Here is a 19978-nt window from a genome sequence, read left to right on the forward strand (position 1 = left end):
ACTACAACAGCATTTAATATTTAAGAGACAGTTTCGGCCAAAGAAAGGTCATCTTTGTGTAAGTGTAGTTGTCAACAACAAAGGTAATCGTATGGTACTGTAAGTCATAAAGGAAGCTTTGAATCATTTTATTATGATGTAAACTATGAGTAATACAACAGTCAAAGGAGATTTCACCCTCCTAGAGTGTCTGACTGAGACTAAGACTCATCGTTTCACATGAAATTCACACATCCTTTAGGTCGATCTGTGGCATGTAGGTTTATGGAAAACAAATTGGGCTTTTTGTCTCACTATTTTGATCATTTACATATAAAAAGTTCACGTAGCATCAAAAGATATTTCGTAAATCAAATGCGTATGATTCTTTTAAATAACAATATTTTGTATATTATAAAAACTATACCTCCTTTATGATCTGCCACCTTATCGTGATGAAGGAGTTTGTGTGTTCAAAGGACACTAGGAGTTATGTTGTTGGGGGCTAAACACCCCTGGTAGGGTCTCTCTCAGGGCTCGTCTTGTCTGGTGGCCGGGCCGACTACCATGGGGCAGACATAGTCCAAATAGTCCATAGTGGACCCACCAGTCGCAGGAGGAGCCGTAGGGGGCCGGTGCTAAGCAGATTGGGCAACAGTCGAAGGCAATAGCCTCGGAGAGTGTCCTGTCACTGGGGGTGAAAGAGCCTGAGCTTGTGCAGGAGGTTGAGCGGTACTGGCTACAAATAGTCGGGCTTCCTTCCATACACAGCCTGGGCGCTGGAACACAACTCCTTGACAGAAGCTGGACTCTACTTTTGTATGTATTCTGGACTAAGGGGAGCTGTTGGAGTTTTCCCCAGTAGACACGAGGGTCGTTTCTTTGCGGCTTCGAGCCGGGGATAGGTCACTCACTGTCGTTTGTGCCTATGTGTGGAGTGTGGAGTACCTGGTCTTCTTGGGGTCTCTGGAGGCTCCAGCTAGGACCTTATTGTTTTGCTGGGGGACTTCAACGCCCACATGGACAATGACAGTGATGCCTGGTGAGGTGTGATTGAACAGAACGGCCTCCCTGATCTGTGTCATGGACGTGGTTCTAAGATCCAAACGCACAGCACCGGAGGCAGACAGGTAAGTGTAAGGGTTTTAAGGGCAACAGCACAAGAGGAGCAGACAATGGCGAAGTCACAGAGGCAGGTAGTCAGGCATCGGAACGGTTAGGCAAGGCTACGGTACAGACAGGGGTGATCCAAGCTACGGTTTCTAAGATGGAGTTAACAATCAAGATAACGCTGGAACAGGGTATGAAGACACAATGATCTGGCAGAGGACTGGAGATTAAATATGGAGACTGATTACTGATTAGTGGCAGATGGAGGATAATGACTGAAAGTTAAATGAAGGTAAGACCTGGTGTGACACAGAACCAGATATGTACAAAATAAAAGAGGAAATAGACATAAAAAAAATCCCAGATTGTGACAAACTGAACCCGAGAGGTCGCAACACGCCTCTACAACCTCATGAGAATCAGTTGCTCCAAGTCTGAAGCCATGGTTCTCAACAGGAAAAAGGTGGTTTGCTCTCTCCAGGTTGGAGGAGAGGTCTTGCCCCAAGTGAAGTTCTAGTATCTTGGGGTCTTGTTCACAAGTGAGGGAAGGAGGGAGCGTGATAGTGACAGACGGCTGCAGTAATGCCGTCAGTGCACTGATCCGTCATGGTAAAGCTCTCAATTTACCAGTCAGCCTACGTTCCTACCCTTTACCTACGGCCATGAGCTTTGGGTCAAGATGGCTGGATGGCTGGGCACACCCTTAGAGTTAGGGTAGGGAGCTTTGTCCCTTAGGAGGAGCTGGGAGTAGAGTCTCTGCTCCACCACATCGTGGCTCGGCACTTGTTTCCGACGACGTGTTCTGTGCATGTCCCACCGGTAGGAGGCCCCCTGGGAGGACCCAGCTGGAAGTACTGTGTCTGTTTGCTGGCCTGGGAACACCTTGGGGTCAGTATAAGCAGGTGAAAATGAATGGATGGATAAAATCTAAACATTATATTTTACAGTTGTTAACATACAGCGCTGTCAATTTTGCCAAACAAAGAGATTTTTCACGGGTGCGTCTTTGTTTGATTACCAGCAGCTGGTAGTCTGCCAGAATGCTGGTGTGACACTGAAGGCAACAGCAGCCAAAGTAAACACCGTGGCTGCACATCATCAGCAGGAAGTGTTTTCTTAGCAGTGAAAGTAAAGAATAGAGAGACACCTGATGTGAGGCGTGCATACTGTTCAACCTGCAGCTGAGAATGTAATGTTTTAGTTCAGTTGGCTTCAGTTCGTGACTCTTTGGGCGCCGTAGCTGTAAAAGGATCATGCTCATCTTTGTTGGTCGTCATGAATGAGTGGTGGTGTCTGCCCGCTCTTTATTTTAAGGCAAACAGGTAACATTATTAATAGGTTTCCTGGAAATGTCAAAAATTCAAATGTGTCAATTGTCCATTTCCTTCTACACATGGTGTCAGTCATTACTGTAGGTTTTTGTATGTTTTGTATTGATGGTCAGGTGTGCCGACATCAGATCACACACAGACACTGACATGTGATACAGTCACAGCCGGCCTGTTGAACAGTCCCACGTATGAGTATGTGCATCAGCCTGAAAGCCAAAGCACCTGTTGCTGTTCAACCATTAGTTGTGTGGATTCCCACTGTCACACCGCCCACCATGTATTAATCTGGACCACATCTGTTGGGCCTCTCTTGCTCCCCTTAATACTATACAGCGCAGAGTATATATTTAAACGAGCAGTCAGTAATATTGCACAAAAGCAACACAATTACCTTGGAAATGATGGGATGTTTTGAGTGCTGCGTTAAGCAACGCACTCATCGTCAGCCAGAGTGAGTCGAAGGATTAGTCAGTGCTTAACAATTACAAAGACCGGTTCCTGCAATTTTAACACTTTTGTTTTTGTAGATACAGGTGTATGTTTCAACCTGCCTTCGCCTGGAAAACGCTCCGCCGTCATGACTGTGGACGGCTACACTTTCAGTGATTCAGGGATGTAGGTCATTAAATCAAGCTGTCAACAAGCTGTGACAGTTTCGGTACGTGCTTCTAGGCATAAATTCATATCCTGGACTCTTGTGAGATGTTATTAGTTCCCAATAAGATAACGATACAAGCCTTTAATAGCATTTTTCTGTCTGTAATGTTCCTTTTTTGTTTTATGCTTCTTTTAAAAGACTTAGAGATTCATGTGACAGGCAACGCCTCAGGCACAAACTCGCTACCTGCATGAGTCAGAATCAGTGTGGCTCACCTCCAGGAGAGACATGATGGCATCTGTAGCCCGGCCAATGAAGTCGAAGCAAGTCCGGGAAATAAAGAGAGCGAGACGGGCACTGCTCATAGACCTCTGCTTCAGCCTGGTGAGTGTCTGGCCTGGGAACACAAGCTAACAGGCAGCAGGATGACTTTCAGGCTCAGCTTCCTGCCAATACACAGGTGGGTACAGATATCGCGCTTTGTGTCCCTGCTTAGTGGCTGGTTTATATCTACTACTTCTCCAATGCGATAACACTCACACGGAGGTTACTTTCCTTTCCTCAGATCTCGGGTTTTAAACTGTGCCAGGGAGATGAGCTCCCTGTTCTGGTCTGGGTCTGTCCCAGCAGGGGAGCTCTCAGCCTCCAGGTCCTGCCTGCGACGCTTCATACTGGTGAAGCTGGTGACGGTGCTGCTGCTCCCGCGTGGAGCCGCCGTCGCCATGCTGCTGGGCTGCGCCTTCAGCCTGCAGGCTCTGCTGCTGCTCCGCTCGGCCCACGTCTCCACCAAGCCCTCCACGGTGCTCCTGGCTCAGCTGGCTCTGTCGGACGGCCTGGTTCTAATGCACTGGGCTCTGCCCCCGGCAGCCGCTCTGGCGTGGCGCGTGAAGGAGATGAGCCGGAACGCCGGGAACGGCTCCGCGGAGGAGGGGGACTGGCTTTGGTGGAGGGGGGCTGTGGGTGCGCTCTGTCAGCAGCTGCTTGATGCCCACCACCTGGCTTCGCTGCTGCTGCTGGGGCTGCTGGGCCTGGAGGCCACACTGGTGTTACGCTGGCCCGAGCAGACGCGGAGGTTCAGGACTTCGCAGCGGGCTCAGCTGTGCTGCAGCCTGGTCTGGATACTGGCGCTGACAGAACTCGGGCTTTCGACTTGTTTACAGCAGCCCAGACATCTGACGTACTCCTCAACACTACAACACCCATTTCCTCTCCCAGTGCCTGCTTTCTCTCCGGGCCTGAGGCAAATACTATGGCTGGGGAATGTGTGGCTGCATTATTTCGTCTTCCACAGCAAACCACAGAAGAGAAAGAGCTCCTTCCATTAAAACCTGGGATCAAATATTATTAATTAAAATAAAATATTTATTAACACATATATTTATATTGTTATTATATGTATTTATTCAATATGTCTGTACTTCAAATGTAAAATAGTCTGCTGAGGATTCCTTGATCTGTATGTTATGTAACCTGAGAGTTAAGGGAATGGGCTTCATCAATAGTTGTAAATGTATAGATTGTAAAAAAATATTTTATGGAAATTTATTTACTGTAAAAATCTATTTATGGTTTTGGAAAAAAAATGTCATACAGTACATTAGGGGATGTTTGTGAAACTAAAAGTTTAAAATAACTTCAATCATATGATACTATATGATACTTATTATGTGAAAGGAATATTGTTTTATAAAGAAAATTTTAATTAGTTTACATTTCTTGTTTACCTTGTTTCCTAGTTTGAAGAGTACATGTTATATTAAAGGCAAGTCACACAGTGAGACAAAGAAGCAAATGTTTCGTCCGTTGTCATTTCAGGTCCTTAAAGTAAACTGGTCCCACATATTAACCCAGGACGATTATGATCTGCTTCACACTGTAAACACAGTCTCCTCCTGCAGTCTCTCCCATGTTTGACATGGCAAATGGCCCAGGAAAAAGGTGTTCCAACAAAATTAAAAGCAATTGAACACTAGTTGAGGTATTGAAGAACACACACATGAACATGACAATTTGATTCATCATTTCCTCTCGCATTGCGAAATCATATGTTGCTTGTGTATCAGGTCTCCTGAGAGTAGACTACAGTTTTGTTTACATTCTTCTTCAGCACTTCACTTCTACAGAAATCGGACGCAGCTCACAACACAAGCTGGGATGTTTCAGTGCCAACAATTTGTCTAATGAACGGAAATCGCTTCATAATTTGATCAATGTCGGCACCCACCCAGATAGAACATACAAATGCTTACAGAGAACAGGAAAGCATTTTGGTGTGGATGAGGCAAACGCAGATGAAGCTGATTAGGAGAACAGCCTAAAACCCAGTCGCTCTGTGACCAAATATCACCAGCTACAATCATCCTTTCGTTGCACAAATGTGTCTTAAAATAGAAGATTAAGAAAACATGCAATGTGGAAGCTACTATGTGTCTATGACTTGGATTTGTCATGTGTGGGGTGAGTATTCAACAGCTTTTGTCACTCATACAGATATCAAGCTAATGCCTAAGAATCTCATTAAAGTGAATGAAATCTGTTTCGTGTGTACTTGTTGTGTAATATAAGATGGGTCCAGCAGAGGGAGCCACAGAACAAGTACTTTTTAAACAACTTCTTGGTTGAAGCAGGTCTCATCAAAGCGCAAAGAACGGTTAACTATGTCATGGGAACTAATGAATTAAGCAGTGGGGAGACCCGGTGGCCGCTCACTTCCCATGATGCTCTCTGCTTGGCGATGGTAGCTCTTCAGTGTTGGTGGGCCTGTCACTTACAAGTAAACAATGTGGGATGTGAGACGTTTAAAAAAACCTCCGTCCATTTGTGCTTTCAGGAGAGGATTTTCATCATCCATGGCTGTGAGGGAACCACATGAAAAATATACTAAAGACATTATATTGAAACTGCTGTATATTTGAACTCCTTCCTGTGAATAAGACGTTGCTGTGGATCTTTGAATTAACTATTAATACACCGTACAGTCAAATGTCTTCATACTTTGGGATGCAGCTCAACAGTGCCCCCTTTGGATTATGGACTTTAAGTGAACGTATTTATTCCCACACACATCAAATAACAAAGTGAAAATCGACAATCTCACACACCAACCAAACCACATACATGTACAGTAAATGTACCATTATGTGCACATGGGGAGAGACCAGAGGGATAAGATCTGGGTCTGTCAGAGATTCATCCTCTTCATTCTAGGATTCTAGGGCTCAGCTAATAAGAATGTCACATGGAAACAGTGTCTTGGAAAAGTGTTTAACATACTGTACAGGTTAAGATGCTAATCTCACCGGAAATGAAAAATTACATATATAGTATGTTGTACAGTAGTAGTATTGTAGTAATAGTTATTTTAATATAATGCAAGAATACTGAAAAATACTGCAAAGCATTAAAGTGCTGTATCCCCTTTTACTCTAGCTAACTTCATCGTAGTCTATTGAATAGATGGAAGAGGATTTTCATTAAAAAAATGCAAATTATCTGTACATCTTCAACAAAGACACCTGCAAATCTAAAAACAAGGGATTGTATGGGTGAACCACACAAACAAATCTTAGTTTACAAAGATGTGGGATTACATGTCTGTAAAGTACTACATAGGAAAAGTCACTTACTTCATGTGCTACCAGGATTAAACGGTAAACAAGCTTTAAGGGATTTCAGATTATATATTTAGAAGCAAACATATTGGTAAGTAGAACTTACAGTTTCTTGCTAACGTTACATTAGCCAAGTGACCATGTTAATGGATGCTAAAGCTAATATTGGCAGGTGAACCAGTTATCTATATCTACACGTCAATAGGTCTATATGCAGAGCATGAAACTACTGTAGAGTATAACATTCATCCATTTTCTATTGCAATGAATACCGTGCACGGTTGCGGGCGAAGAGGGCTGGAGCAAAGGATAATATAAGAAAATATAGACACAAATAATTTAAATTAAAGAGTCACCCGATGTTTTGCAAACTCACATTCATCCACTTGCTTGTACAGTAGTTTAGCTTTGTCTGTTAGCCATAACCTTTCTGTTAGCTAGCGCGCGCTTCTGCTCCTGCTCTACTGTTACGATGGACTAGTTGCTGATGTTAAACCTGTGACCGCTCATCTACTGCAATTCATTTTGTATTTATTGTCAATCTACTTCTTTTTCTGTCAAAGCACTAAATCCTATATGGAACATTATTGCCCCCACAGGTGGAGGTTGGTTTTGCTGGTCCCAGCCACTTGAAACTTATGGGCAGAAGCGAAGTGGACTAGGGTTTATATTTATGTTTTCTCCTCATTTAATATTTTGCTTATGATTGATTTATTTATTCATTTGGTTTTTGCTTTGTATTCATTTATGGTTTGTATTTATCTATTGTGTGTATTTATCTGATTGAACATGCTTGTAAAGGTATGTATGCACTGAATGTGAGTGGAGCTTGTGAGTGGCCAGGGGTGGCCATGCCCCCCCTGGCCAGCCTTTGGGGGCGCCACTGCTGCCAAGGGAAAGTTGCACCCAGGTCTGGAGGTGAGGAGTCAGTATTTTTGTGTTTGGAAAGATGTACCCCCCATCGAAAGATGTACAGCTGCACAGAGAGGATTGTGTACATTGTTTTTGATGTTTAAGATACAATGAAAACATTGAGGAATGTTCCATTTTCCTGTAAATTGTACCCTTATTTATTTGCCTTATTTAGTTTGCTGTATTTTGTATGTACACCCTCATTAAGAGAAAATTTAAAAAATGAATATTTAAACGTGTCTGTGTATGATGGAAAGTAAAGACATTTTTCCCAGGGGTTCAATCCCCTCAGAGAGGGGTTGCATCAGGAAGGGCATCCGACATGAAAACTTGCCAAATTAATCACAAGAATCATTTGCTGTTGGAGGTACAGTACCCACAGCCTGTTATTGTGACATTCAGCCTCCACGCCGCTAGAGGCGCTCTTGGGACTTTTTGGTGTGGGTCTGAGTTTTTAATTTCCTGTGTAATTAGTTGACCCACCTGTTTGGTTTGTGTATATAAGGGATGTCTTTTGTTTCTCACATTGCTGGTGTGTACTCTCGGTGTAGCTGGATGCTACCCCATTGTTACGTTGAGGAGAGTTTGTGATGCAAAGGAGTTTTGGTTTTGCTTATGTCCTGTCTCACCACGTAAGTTTTGTGAGTGTCTTATGTTTCATGTTTAGGTTTTGCCCGTGTTACGGAGCGTGTTTTGTTCATGCCTGTTAGACAGTGCTGTACTAGTTCTTAGTTGTCCTCAGTTTATGTCTTGTGTTCATGTGTAGGTTTCTGCCCGTAGTGTACGGAGCGTTTAGTTTAGTGAGTTTAGGTTGTTAATCGTTTTCCTGCAATGCAGTGATTTTTAGTTCTTCCTTTGTGTTGAACTGAGTCCTGCGGTGCAGTGAGTTTTTGTTGTATTTAAATAAACCGTTAATGTCAATTGTACCCTCTGTGTTGGGTCGTGCATTTGGGGTCTTCCCTCTCCTGTGTTCCCTGCGACCTGGTCTGCCGGTTGCGGCCAGGTGTCTGTGTGAGGGATTACACAGAGAGCTGTGTGCTGGAAGCACGTCGGCCGTGGTGCCTGAAGCCTCCGCTCAGTGTGAGCGTGTTCTCCTCCCGGCTCCGTGAGAGCCGTAGTTCTCCCCGCTTGGAGCGGGTGCTGTCACCGTCTCTCTCCACCACATCCCCTCTCCTGTCCCAGGGTTCCATCAAAGCCCCGCCGGTTCGGAACCGACGGGGCGAGTTCGTAACAGTTATAGCTTTGCTCTTTAGCTCCCAGTCACTCTTAACCAGTGCTTATGATTTAACCAGTATTCTCTGCTCCAGATTGTTGTGTCCTAAAGATGATATAATTGTAATTATTGTAAAGGGTGGCTAAGTGATGAAGAATTTACATACACACCCAGGTTCCTCACCTGGGTTACGTTATAAGTGAAGTTATTGCAGCAAACTAAAACAAAAATTAAAAAATATACTACTATACTAAGATGAGCCTAACTGGTCAAAAACTGGAAAATTAACACAAGAAGAATAATCCCTGATGCTATTGGGCTACATCTACATCTGATTGCAACAAGCATTTCATTTTCCTCCTGGCCCTACTATATATGCCAAAACCTCCTCCTACTACATAAATTAATAGTTAATAAACTGTGACACTCTACTAATTCCTCCCTAAATAAATATGATGAATTTCTTTAGAATATTATTGGTATTTGCCCAATCAAGAAGAATAACCATAGATTTTATTTAAAGTCAAACATAACTGTAGATTGTAGCTGCATATTTACTAAAATGCAGAGTCAGGATCCAGTAGATAACACCAGTTATTAGTCATAGACACATATCATATTCCATAATTACACTGGGGTGTTCAAACCCAGGGCCCTTGTAAACACCGTCTGTGCATCTTTAGCTAACATATCCAGAAAAAAGCTAAGAGCTTTGTAAGTCATGAAAGACGAAAGGGTCATTGATATCCCAATACCAAATATTGGAATAGCTTTGGACCCCTCCTCTGCAATCATTAATGCAGTTATGGTTGGTAGCTGGCTCAACACTTTCAGCATCAGCCCATTATTAATTGTTTTGGCAACCAGTGGTGACCGAAGCCCATCGGTCAGCTTACTCATTGGTACACCTGTTCTGGCAGCAAGTCTCTGCAAAGTTGGCTTGTCTAAACCAAACCCAACTAAATATTTACGGACAACTTGAATTAGCAGAGCTAGATTAACAGAAACAGACAAGCCTGGAACTGTTATAGCTGCTCCAACTGCAGATATCATAGCATAATATTTGATGTTGTTATGAAAAGCTTCTTTCTTCTTGTTGATGATCTCCTGGCTGACGTTGGGCATAGCAAACAGCAGAGTAGTCTTCTTGTGTGCAGGAAGTTCTCTCTGTAGTGTGTTTTGTAAGAGGTGGAAATCAAACTGGTGAAGCTTAAAGTTGGACACCAGGAAGACCTGTGGAGCCGCAACACCAAGTTTTTGGAGACCTGTGTCAGAAACAATGGCAATATGACTGGATGTAACAGGTCTTCTATAAGTCATTATACAAAAATCCACACCAGAGTAAAGTCAAACAATCATCGTAGGAATTGCAGGAAACAAAAAAACAACACAAATGAATAAATTATAGTCAATACAATACACACTTATTGATTCGGCTACAATCAAATAAAAAAAGATTTACCTTCAGTGCAGTTTTTTTTTATACTGTCAAGCGTTTGCTTTTCATTGAATTCCCTCTTGCTCTCTTTTTCGGAATATAAATCAGCATCAATCTTTGAGCGAACAAAGTAGAAGTTTTTTTCCATCTGCTTAATCTTCTTAGCCAGATTCGCATCATTTTCGCTGAAACGTGTTTGTGAGATGATGATGAAGAAGTCATACTTCTCAAACCCAACATGCTCCAAGTACTTCTTCACTGGAAAATTGGTGGTACCAACACCAGGGAGATCCCAAACCGTAACATTGGGATAGTTTGGATGAGGGTACGGTGTAACCGCCTTGGTGGTTTCTACACAACCAGTAGGAGCAGCTTCTTTGTCTTTGTTGTCTACACCTCTAATGGCATTAACAAAGGTGGATTTACCAGAGCCGGACTCTCCTGTGATGGCTATATTTAGTGCAATGTTGTCCTGTTCATCCAAATATTCCTGGATCTTTGCAGCTGCAGTAGCAAAATCATTGTTTTGCAGTGCTTTTTTGATTTCACAAATATTTGAATTCGATTCAAATGGATCATCCATCCTTAAAAAAACAAAACAAGACATGACAATGCTATGAGTTCACTTATCAGATTTCAGTATATACAGTATATTATGTACACACTGCAGCTGCAGCTTTTCCATTCTTTTCAAATTCACAACCACACTTATTCTTTGAAGTTGCTTAAGCATCATGCTGGAGAAGATAAATGGAATAAAGTTTGTGATGATGGGAAGGAGTTCAGAGAGATCTGTGTTGAGTTTGATCTGGCCACGCAGATCTTCATGCAGCTGGATGACAATGTGTAGATACTTGCGGTGTAGCTGAGTTGTTCCATGATCTGGCAGAGCCCTGTCCTGCTTACTGTGTATTTTCTTCTGCTCACAGCATTTCTCTTGAAGTTGCCTAAGTACAAAGACCATGTCTGTGGAGCTTGTTTGCTCTTAAACCACATTGGCTCTGTGTGTGTATTTGGGAGTGATTATAATTATGCTTGATATTGCTCGGTTAATATGTAACAGAGACAAACATTGGGCATGGAAAATTAGGTTTTATTTGATCTGAAATCAGTTTTATAGCAGAAACTCTGAAACCAGGGTCAGAGTCCAACAACCATATATCACACGTCTATATTGTTTTGGTAACAATCACCTCATTTAACTAAAATGCTGGTGAAATGTATATTGCAACATTTTATATGTAACCTTTACAAAAACCTTCAAACATTTAATGTCAAGCACAGCTAATTAGAAAATTGCTTAATAAGTTCAGAAAAAGTTTTATAATGAGGTTTCTATAATGAAATATCTTGAGGTATCCTTTAAACTGCTCATTAATTAGTGACAGCATGCTAGAAAATACAAATACATCTAATTAACATTACTTTCTATATTTGTAGAGCCTCTGTAATTCTAATGAAATGTTTGTAAAAGCCAAAATGTCACATAGCAGGAAAGTTTTCTTTTATTCACAAACTCGGCTTCAATCAAAGCAACTTCTATAAAACAGACCTCATCTTAATGACAAACATAATTTCCATTAACAGAGGTCAGTATATCTTAGCTCTGCTTCAGGTTAAAGGAGACCCTAATAAACTATTTTGCCAAATTAATGTAGTAAATAAAGTGTTTACTTACATTGGTTTTCTGATAATGTTCAAGATGAGACCAGAGCTAAGGCAGAACTTCAACTGACAAATAAGACGAAAAATATTATATTACCTATGCACAGCTACGTAACAGAAATAGCTCCTCCTCCCACTACATAAACACAAGGATGTTAGGCCTAGCATGTGTTCTTAGAGATTAGCAGGGAACACAAGGAAGTCTCTAGTGACCATGAAAAAGTGTCAGTTTTTAACTCCAGTTTGTATTGTGTGTTTTTATAAAAAAAAAAAATTCTTTCAGCAAAAGGATGACTAAAGGAAAGCAACTTTTTAACTTACAAATAACACTGCACACTGTTGTTAAGGTCCTAATATTTTAAGGCTGTAATCTTTGTCCCTTTTTGCCAGTTTCAGTTTCTGTTAAAAAAAGTTTCAAAAAGTTGCTTTTTTTAAATAAAATAATATTCATGTTTAGAGATCACCAACTCATTTTGTTTCAGTTGAATTGCCGAATGATTTCATACAGTATCATTGAATGAATCAACTCCTCTTGGCTTTGTTTACAACTTTCAACCATGTCACAAACTGGCTCCACATTTGTGATAAAGAGGGGACACAAGTCAGGTTTCATTATCTCTCTCGATTTATTGTAAAGCAATTTACGTAACCAACAAACATAACATATATATGATGTGTAAGTAGGTTCAATATCAGTAGCAGATGATGTGCTTGGATGAGTGACAGATGAGATGTGTGTCAGTGTTGTATGCAGTCAAAAGAAAAGACAAACCCTAACCTCCGACCTCCTGAATCCAACAAGGAGTTTTTCAATAATTTTGCAGCATTTCTGACACATTTGACGACACTCTCTCCTAATGTAATAATCCAGGGGGACTTCAATATTCACAGTGAAAACACCAGCAGCAGAGTCACACGAGATTTTTTATCCTGCCTGGACAACTCTGGATTCTGGAACAGTACATCAGCTCTCCCAACCACTCAAAGGGACACAAGAACTGTTGCTCTGGCTCTGCTCCCATTTATTGTAAAGTTGGTAATTTTCCTTTCTTTAACCATATGCTCATCTCATTCAATGCTAACCTGCCAATATCTAAAATCATTTCATCATGTACTGTACCATATCATATCGTAACATTAAGGCAATTAACACTGACATGCTTTTTGAAGGTATTACCTGTCTTTCTAGCCCAACTCTTTTCTCTCTGATTAGAAATCAAAAATATCTGCCACCTGATTCTCTGCCTTCACACATGTATTCTAATCATTTTTGTAACACATTGTGATTATTCTTTACCAATAAAATCAAAACCATCTACAGTGTCAGGAGCGCTCTCACAATGTAACTAACCAAAAACCACCATTCTCTATGCCACTTGTGACTCCTTCCCACTTTCTCATTGCCCATCTCCAATCTACTGTTTCTAAGATTTTAGAAAAAAAACAATTATCTCTCCGCTCCATTCCCATCTGAAACACAATGACCTCTATGAACAATTCCAGTCTAGGTTCCGCCCTCTTCACTCCACTGAGACACCTCTGGTTAAAATCAGTAATGATATCCTTTTGGCATCTAATTCTGGTCATTTGTCCATCTGTCCTCATCCTGTGCAATCTGAGTGCAGCCTTTGATACCATCTCCTACTGTATTATATCCTCTTAGACAGACTTCATGCTATTGGCATCACTGACATACTGTACCTCCTGCATTGTTCAAGTATTACCTCTCTTGTCGTACTCAGTTCATTCAGCTGAAATCATTCTCATCACACCCACTCCCACACCCAATGATAGACTTTGTAGTCGTGTCACCTGACCTTTGGCCATATGTTTCGCGCAGTCGGGTGAAGTGAGCAGCTGAGCAGTCAACTGATCACCACCTGGTGGTTAGTTTGATCCGCTGGCAGGGAAGGAGGCTGGAATGACTTGGCAGGCCCAAACGTATCGTGAGGGTCTGCTGGGAATGTCTGGCCGAACCCTACATCATAGGGATCTTTAATTCACACCTTCGTGAGAGCTTTGACCAGATTCTGAGGGAGGCTGAAGGCATTGAGTCTGAGTGGACCATGTTCTCCACCTTCATTGTCAACGCAGCTGTTTGGAGCTGTGGACTCAAGGTCTCCGGTGCCTGTCATGGTGGCAATCCCCAAACCCAGTGGTGGACGCCGGAGTTTAGAGATGCCATCAAGCATCCTATCGGGTCTGGATGACCTGTGGGACCCCTGAAGCAGCTGATGGGTACAGATGGGCCACATGTGCTGCAGCCCGTGCTGTCGTGGAGGCAAAAACTCAGGCCTGGGAGGAGTTCAGGGAGGCCATGGAGGAGGACTATCTTTCGGCATCAAAGAGATTCTGGCAAACAGTTTAAATATATAATGTAAAATATATCAAATTATGTCAATAACTTTTAAAAGCGTGATAGAACTTTGGAATGGTGCCCCTGGCATGCACACAAATGCATGTACTACAGAAGATCTCAGCAGAAGCTGATTTATTGTTGCTGTTGTCAAGGGTGTGCACAGGAGCACCTGCCATGGCTGCCGTTTCATAAAAACTCAGTTTTAAATCATTATAACGTGATGAAGTGGTTGTATTTAAATGTTTTACAGTGGTGTATATTGATAGGAGAAAGATATTTGAGCTTGCAAGGGGTATGAGCATTAGCTGCAAGTAAGCCTGTGGTGGATAAACTTACTTTGACTAAAACTGCTTCTAGTAGTGATGTGTCATACGCAAAAGAATCTGCTCTGAGAGCCGATGCTTTGTAGTGAATCAGAAGAGGCGGGTGAGAGAACCATTTTGGCAGATACTCACGGAGAGAAGAGATCGGATCAATTAATCTAAGCTAAGGCATCTGACTTTTTTGAATGCCAGTCTTCACTTAGGACATTATTATCACCGTGCACTCTAGCATAGTAGGTAGCGGTAATGCACCTTTCAGTTCGTTGCCACCCGCCATTTAAAAGTCAAAAGAAGAAGAAGTTGCTGACTGTGACACGAACATGGGGCCATTAGGGTTCAGAAAATGCTCCGTTGTTGGTTGTTCCAACCAGCATCTCAGCCTTTTCATTTTACCGGCAGAGCGAGAAAGGAGAACTTTATGTATCAATTTTATTGTAAATGGACCGGTGCCGGCACCGCTGCCTAAATGCTTCTTTGTGTGTGGACACCATTTCACCACTGTCTGCATTGAAAACGAGGGTATATTTATTAATGAGCTTGCGGTTGAAGAAGCGCTCCGTTTCTACAAGACGTGATCCACTTGCTGCTTCCCCAAACGTAAGTACATGCTTGATACTTATTGGATGTATGAACTCCAGAAGTTTCTTTGGTTATGATCTAGCTTCCCTTCTGTGTAAGGAATGCTAATGGATAGAACAATTGATGCTAACAGCGACAGAGAGACGCAGTGTTGCAAGGTGCTGCCACGCAATTTGTTTGCAATGAGTTCAAGCCTCTCCAAACAAATACGGCAAAATATAAGCTGCAGCTGAAGACCCCATTATGGAGAAATTATTTTGACACAGCAGCAGCACGAAAAAGAAAAAAAAAACATGTTGTTTATCAAGCTATGCTCCCAAACAGGCTGTAGTTGTGTTATGAATATTCTGTTAATTAATTCAGGCTGCTTATTGGCAACAATTAGTATTTGCGTTAGTAGCTAATCAAGTTGCGTATTATATAAATCAATAAATTAAATTAAATGTGAAATTGCCAGTTAGACGTACCTTGCGTCAGATTTTGGATCAAACGTATGGTTGAACTCCACTACAAGGACGAGTCAGCCAGTTTCGCTGTTACAGTGGTTTCAGTGACCGTGACTTTTGATTCCCGCGGCGGATCACGGCTATGCGCTTCCTCAAAGGGGGTGGCGATCAACTTCGCTTGCGACAGACCCCTAAAACAGAGCGTTGTGGACGAGAGCTTAAAACACACATTTTCAGACGGGCCGTGTGGGCGATCTACAATGCTTTTTGGCATGAAAAGTTACAGACACCTTACTGAGACATCAAGGTCCAATTTTTTAGCATTGTGTAGCATTAAAAAAGCATGTGCATGGACCTTTAAGCAAACAATAGGCAAAAACAAAGTCATGCAAAGTCAAAGGCATGTACCGTAGGCTGATACATTCATAACTAAGCAACTGCTGTACTGTGGTCTGCCTGTGAAATTAATATGATTACTGATAATAATGTTAAGATACATATATCGTATACATATACTGTTCATACATAATCTCATAATACTTAATAATAGCTATGACAACATCACACCTACATGTACCAAAATCACACACATGATAGTGATAAGTACCAGTAATACTTACAGCTAAGTTTAGGAAACCTGTTTATCAGCTCAGGTGTAGAGTGTCCCACTACAAGGTTAGTAAAGCTGTAGTTTAAATTGCTAGATTTAAATTTTATTCTTTGCAGGCTGGACAGAAATAATCATCTTGTGTTTTGCCTTCCAACACACACCCAATGAAAGCATTTAGATCAGATTGTGCATTCAATAGGGGTGTGCGATACAGCAAACTTTGGACTTGATCCGATACCAAGTAAATACTGGACCTGTATCGCCGATATTGATAGCAATGCCCATATTTTTGGACAATTGATGCATTATCAAATATAAATATACATTTTCATGACTTTTAGGTGTTTTGTTTTAAATTTTAAATTTAATATAAATTGGTGGTGTTGCCAATGTATTTAACAGCCTTTGTGAAGATTGTAAAGGTTGCTGTTGTTTCTTTTTCAGCTTGAAAATATAGGCACTTACTCTTGCTTCCATCCTTCGTTTTTGTCTCTGTCCTCTTTATGCTTGTTTGTTTGCTGGGCCGAGTCGCTGAGTCGCATGAGATCTCAAAGCAAGGGGGGGGGGGGGTGACTGTAGCATACAGTGCACAGGCACAGCGCACACACACAGGCACTTACTGTAGAGGTGGAGGAGTAAAAAGTCAACCAAAGTATTGATATTTTTGTTGCACATTCCACAAGATAAACAGCATTTGGATAGCTTTTTTACCCAATTGTCCACAACAGCATCAAAGGTGTGTCTTTACCCAAAGGAATGGCAGAGATCCACGAGGTTATCTAAACACCAGTAACTAATGTAAGAGTAGCTCAAGTTGAACCAACAATTTTGGTAAGTATTACATACAGCGCTCATCAGTTTCAATTAGCTTTGTGGCCATTTCTAGTCTAATTCAGTCTACTGACCCAACATTATTTGCTCTACAATCTTAAACTGGAAAATAAAACTAATATTGTTATTATTAATAAAGAAATATTTAAAATAAAATCTTAAATCTGCAAATGTCATTACAATCACATTCCAGTTTTGAATTGAGCATATACAGTAAACTAGCTCATTATCACACACACACACACACACACACACACACACACACACACACACACACACACACACACACACACACACAAATTGGCAGTTTTTAAAAAAGGACACCCTCTTGTCTTAATATCTGGATGACCTTTTTTGACCCCAGTCTTCCTGAACTCACAACACAGATGAACAATCAAACAAATGAGACCGGTTTCCTCCAAGAAGACAATGTGTGGAAATGAACAGATCGAATCTGATCTTTGATGTTTTATTGCATGTAACTCGAGTCTGACTGGATCATCATTATCTTGCAGAGACAAGCAGCCGGTCCTGTCTCCTCTACACAGGCTCAGTCTGTTCCGGCCGTCTCCCTCGACTCTTGGACTGGAGATTGAGTGCTCACCCATGGCTGCTCATGCTGCACATATCAGTGATGTGGGGTAAACACCCTCTGCCACATTTCAGGCAGTGGCTGCAGAGGACCTGTGTTCTCCCTTCAAGGCCTCAGTCACAGCCAGCAGCATTGATCCCTGGCTGCACTCAGCCGTGGATGATCAGATCTGAGCTCAGGTCAGCTTCAGACATACTCAGTTCGGACACCCCACTGCAGTCATGTTAATATCAGTCCATAAAGTCTGTAAAGCCCAAGACTCCCGTGTTGTACTGCTTCGTTCCCTTTGTCCAGCTCTGTTGTTAGGGCAGAGGAATGTATGGTGTGACAGGGCTGCCCCCTAAACCCTCCCAGAGCCGACGAATGACAGGCCGGACAGAGGCACAGGGAGCAAAGTAAAGGAAATACACTCATCATCGCATTAAACGAGATCAGGGCCGAGGGTTGGAAGAAGAGAGGAGATGGAGTGAGAGAGAGGGGAGAAGGGCGGGAGCGGGTGCAGTAATGGGGTCTTTGTTCTGGTTGGTGTGACTCACAAAGCCTTGGCCAGGGCAGAACAGCTTAGTTACCGTTACCAAACACAGAGAATACGGCGGGAGGGGCGTGCATGCGTGGAGACACGGGGGGATGTTTCTGGAGCCCGGTCAGGCCTTACACGTCTTAACTGCCTCTCCACTGAGAGTGTTTTCATAACCTGGCTTGGAATTTTGTCGTTTTTCTTCTTGTTCCTTTTGGAGCTATGAAACATGTCTCACAACAAACATTTGTAATTTGCTTAATACTTTGGTTCGTAGCCTATTCCCTGGAAGCGAGATGCTGTTTCTTTTCTTTGTTATGCTATTCCCTCATCTAAGGGCGCTGTCACACCTACAGCCTGCAGTTGAATTTAGTTGAGATCAAGTCTGCTTCTTTTCCTGGTGCATTTCGTTTGATGGTGGGAACAATCACGCTGGGGTGGTTCCCTCATAACAACCCACCTGAAGTAGTGGTCCAGTCCAACCTCAGGTGATCTCTGACATGTTTGTCTGAGCGACCCTGAGGCTACGAATTACATCATTAAACTATCTAGTGTCAAAGCAACACCACAGCAGCTACAGATGACACCAGATCCTCCCACGGCAGAAACATCTGACTAATAAGCAGAAACGATGTTCACGTGTGGTTTTGAAGCGCAGCGCTTTGGTCCGCTGGGTTAGTTACCGATACCTACACTCAACAACTGAGTCGGAGTCGGAATCCCCCCCTCTCGCCTGAGGCTGTGCACAGGGAACATTAGACCCGCTAATGAGTGCGCTTCAGCCCAGTGTTTCCAGTAATGCCGCCATCTCTACTAAATGAGCACGAACGGCTGAGAATGCTTGAGACTAATAACTCAACCAGTGAAGCAGGCTAATCCGAATGAATGAACTAAAGTAGTCAAATGAGGTTATGAAACCTTATTAAGGAAACATGGTTTCACCCCAGTGTGTACAAGGCATCTATACTGTAGGTGTGTGTTGTATTGTGTTTTTCATCGCATGTGTGTGTGTCTGTCTAAGTTCAGCTTATGCAGTAAGCAGGATGTCCTGTCCTCCCTGCTGCTATTGTGGGGTGGTGGGCCCACCAGACCCCCAAAGATCACTTCCCGTTCGTGAAGCACCTTTCCCCCTGTTGCTCTCTCTCTCTCTATCACACACACACACACACACACACACACACACACACACACACACACACACACACACACACACACACACACAGCCCTGTGCCAGCCTGAACACAATAGAAGCCTCTCCAGCACCACCCTGTCACCCCCTAAAAATAGCCCTTTTAGCTGTCTCCCACTTTATGATTATATTGTTAACAATAGTGTTGCAGCACTTTGATCAGCGTACAGTAAGTCATCTTACATCACAGCTAAAAGTCTATCTGGCTCCCATACAATGGACAGCTTCTCTGGAGATGTTACGCCCATAGTGAACTATAATTATAGCCTCTCTGCAGCTCATTAGTAGCAGGTCAGAAGCATTTCACTTGGTCCTATGTCATTTACGCTGCTGCTATGAAGCACTTTTACTTCCATATTGGTTTTAAATTAGTGGCTAGACATTCTGACGACTCTTGTATGGTTACACTGTAAAGGATGCACAGAATTAAAAATGAAACTAAAGTCAGAAACCCTATTTAACTAAGAGACCAGGTTTCCATCATCTTCTGAACAAATAAACGTCATAGTAAGCACAAACAGCACTTATTCAGGCTCATTAACATGTGTGAGAATTTTTAGTATTTCTTCACACATAGGCCTCATTGTTGGCAGACAACGAATTCTGCTTTTAGAAAGTTTAATTATTAAAATAAAAAGACATAATCAGCAAATAGGTGTAAATAAATTAACAAAA

The 19978-nt window shown here is 42.3% G+C and overlaps 2 protein-coding genes across 4 annotated transcripts; one reads left to right on the plus strand and one right to left on the minus strand.

Moving 5' to 3' along the window:
* The first annotated feature begins 2258 nt into the window (after positions 1-2258).
* LOC114865001 (uncharacterized) lies at positions 2259-4990 on the plus strand. Its single transcript, XM_029166010.3, has 3 exons — positions 2259-3078; positions 3217-3478; positions 3584-4990. Exons 2-3 carry the CDS (start codon positions 3444-3446, stop codon positions 4341-4343), a joined length of 795 nt encoding a protein of 264 aa, XP_029021843.1. The 5' UTR covers positions 2259-3078; positions 3217-3443; the 3' UTR covers positions 4344-4990.
* Positions 4991-9343: 4353 nt separating this feature from the next.
* Positions 9344-16002, minus strand: LOC114864580 (interferon-inducible GTPase 5-like). 3 transcript variants are annotated; one of them, XM_055512558.1, is made up of 3 exons: positions 15586-16002; positions 10217-10776; positions 9344-10019 (listed from the first exon to the last, which is right to left on the minus strand). In XM_055512558.1, exons 2-3 carry the CDS (start codon positions 10773-10775, stop codon positions 9382-9384), a joined length of 1197 nt encoding a protein of 398 aa, XP_055368533.1. In that variant the 5' UTR covers position 10776; positions 15586-16002; the 3' UTR covers positions 9344-9381. The 3 variants fall into 3 exon arrangements, with proteins under 3 accessions (XP_055368533.1, XP_055368532.1, XP_029021296.2); XM_055512557.1 differs by lacking the exon at positions 15586-16002 and adding an exon at positions 11871-12227; XM_029165463.3 differs by lacking the exon at positions 15586-16002 and adding an exon at positions 11871-12227 and having other exon boundaries at positions 10217-11139.
* Between the last annotated feature and the right edge of the window lie 3976 nt (positions 16003-19978).

This window comes from Betta splendens, chromosome 10 (genome assembly GCF_900634795.4).
Source record: "Betta splendens chromosome 10, fBetSpl5.4, whole genome shotgun sequence".
Lineage (NCBI taxonomy): Eukaryota > Metazoa > Chordata > Actinopteri > Anabantiformes > Osphronemidae > Betta > Betta splendens.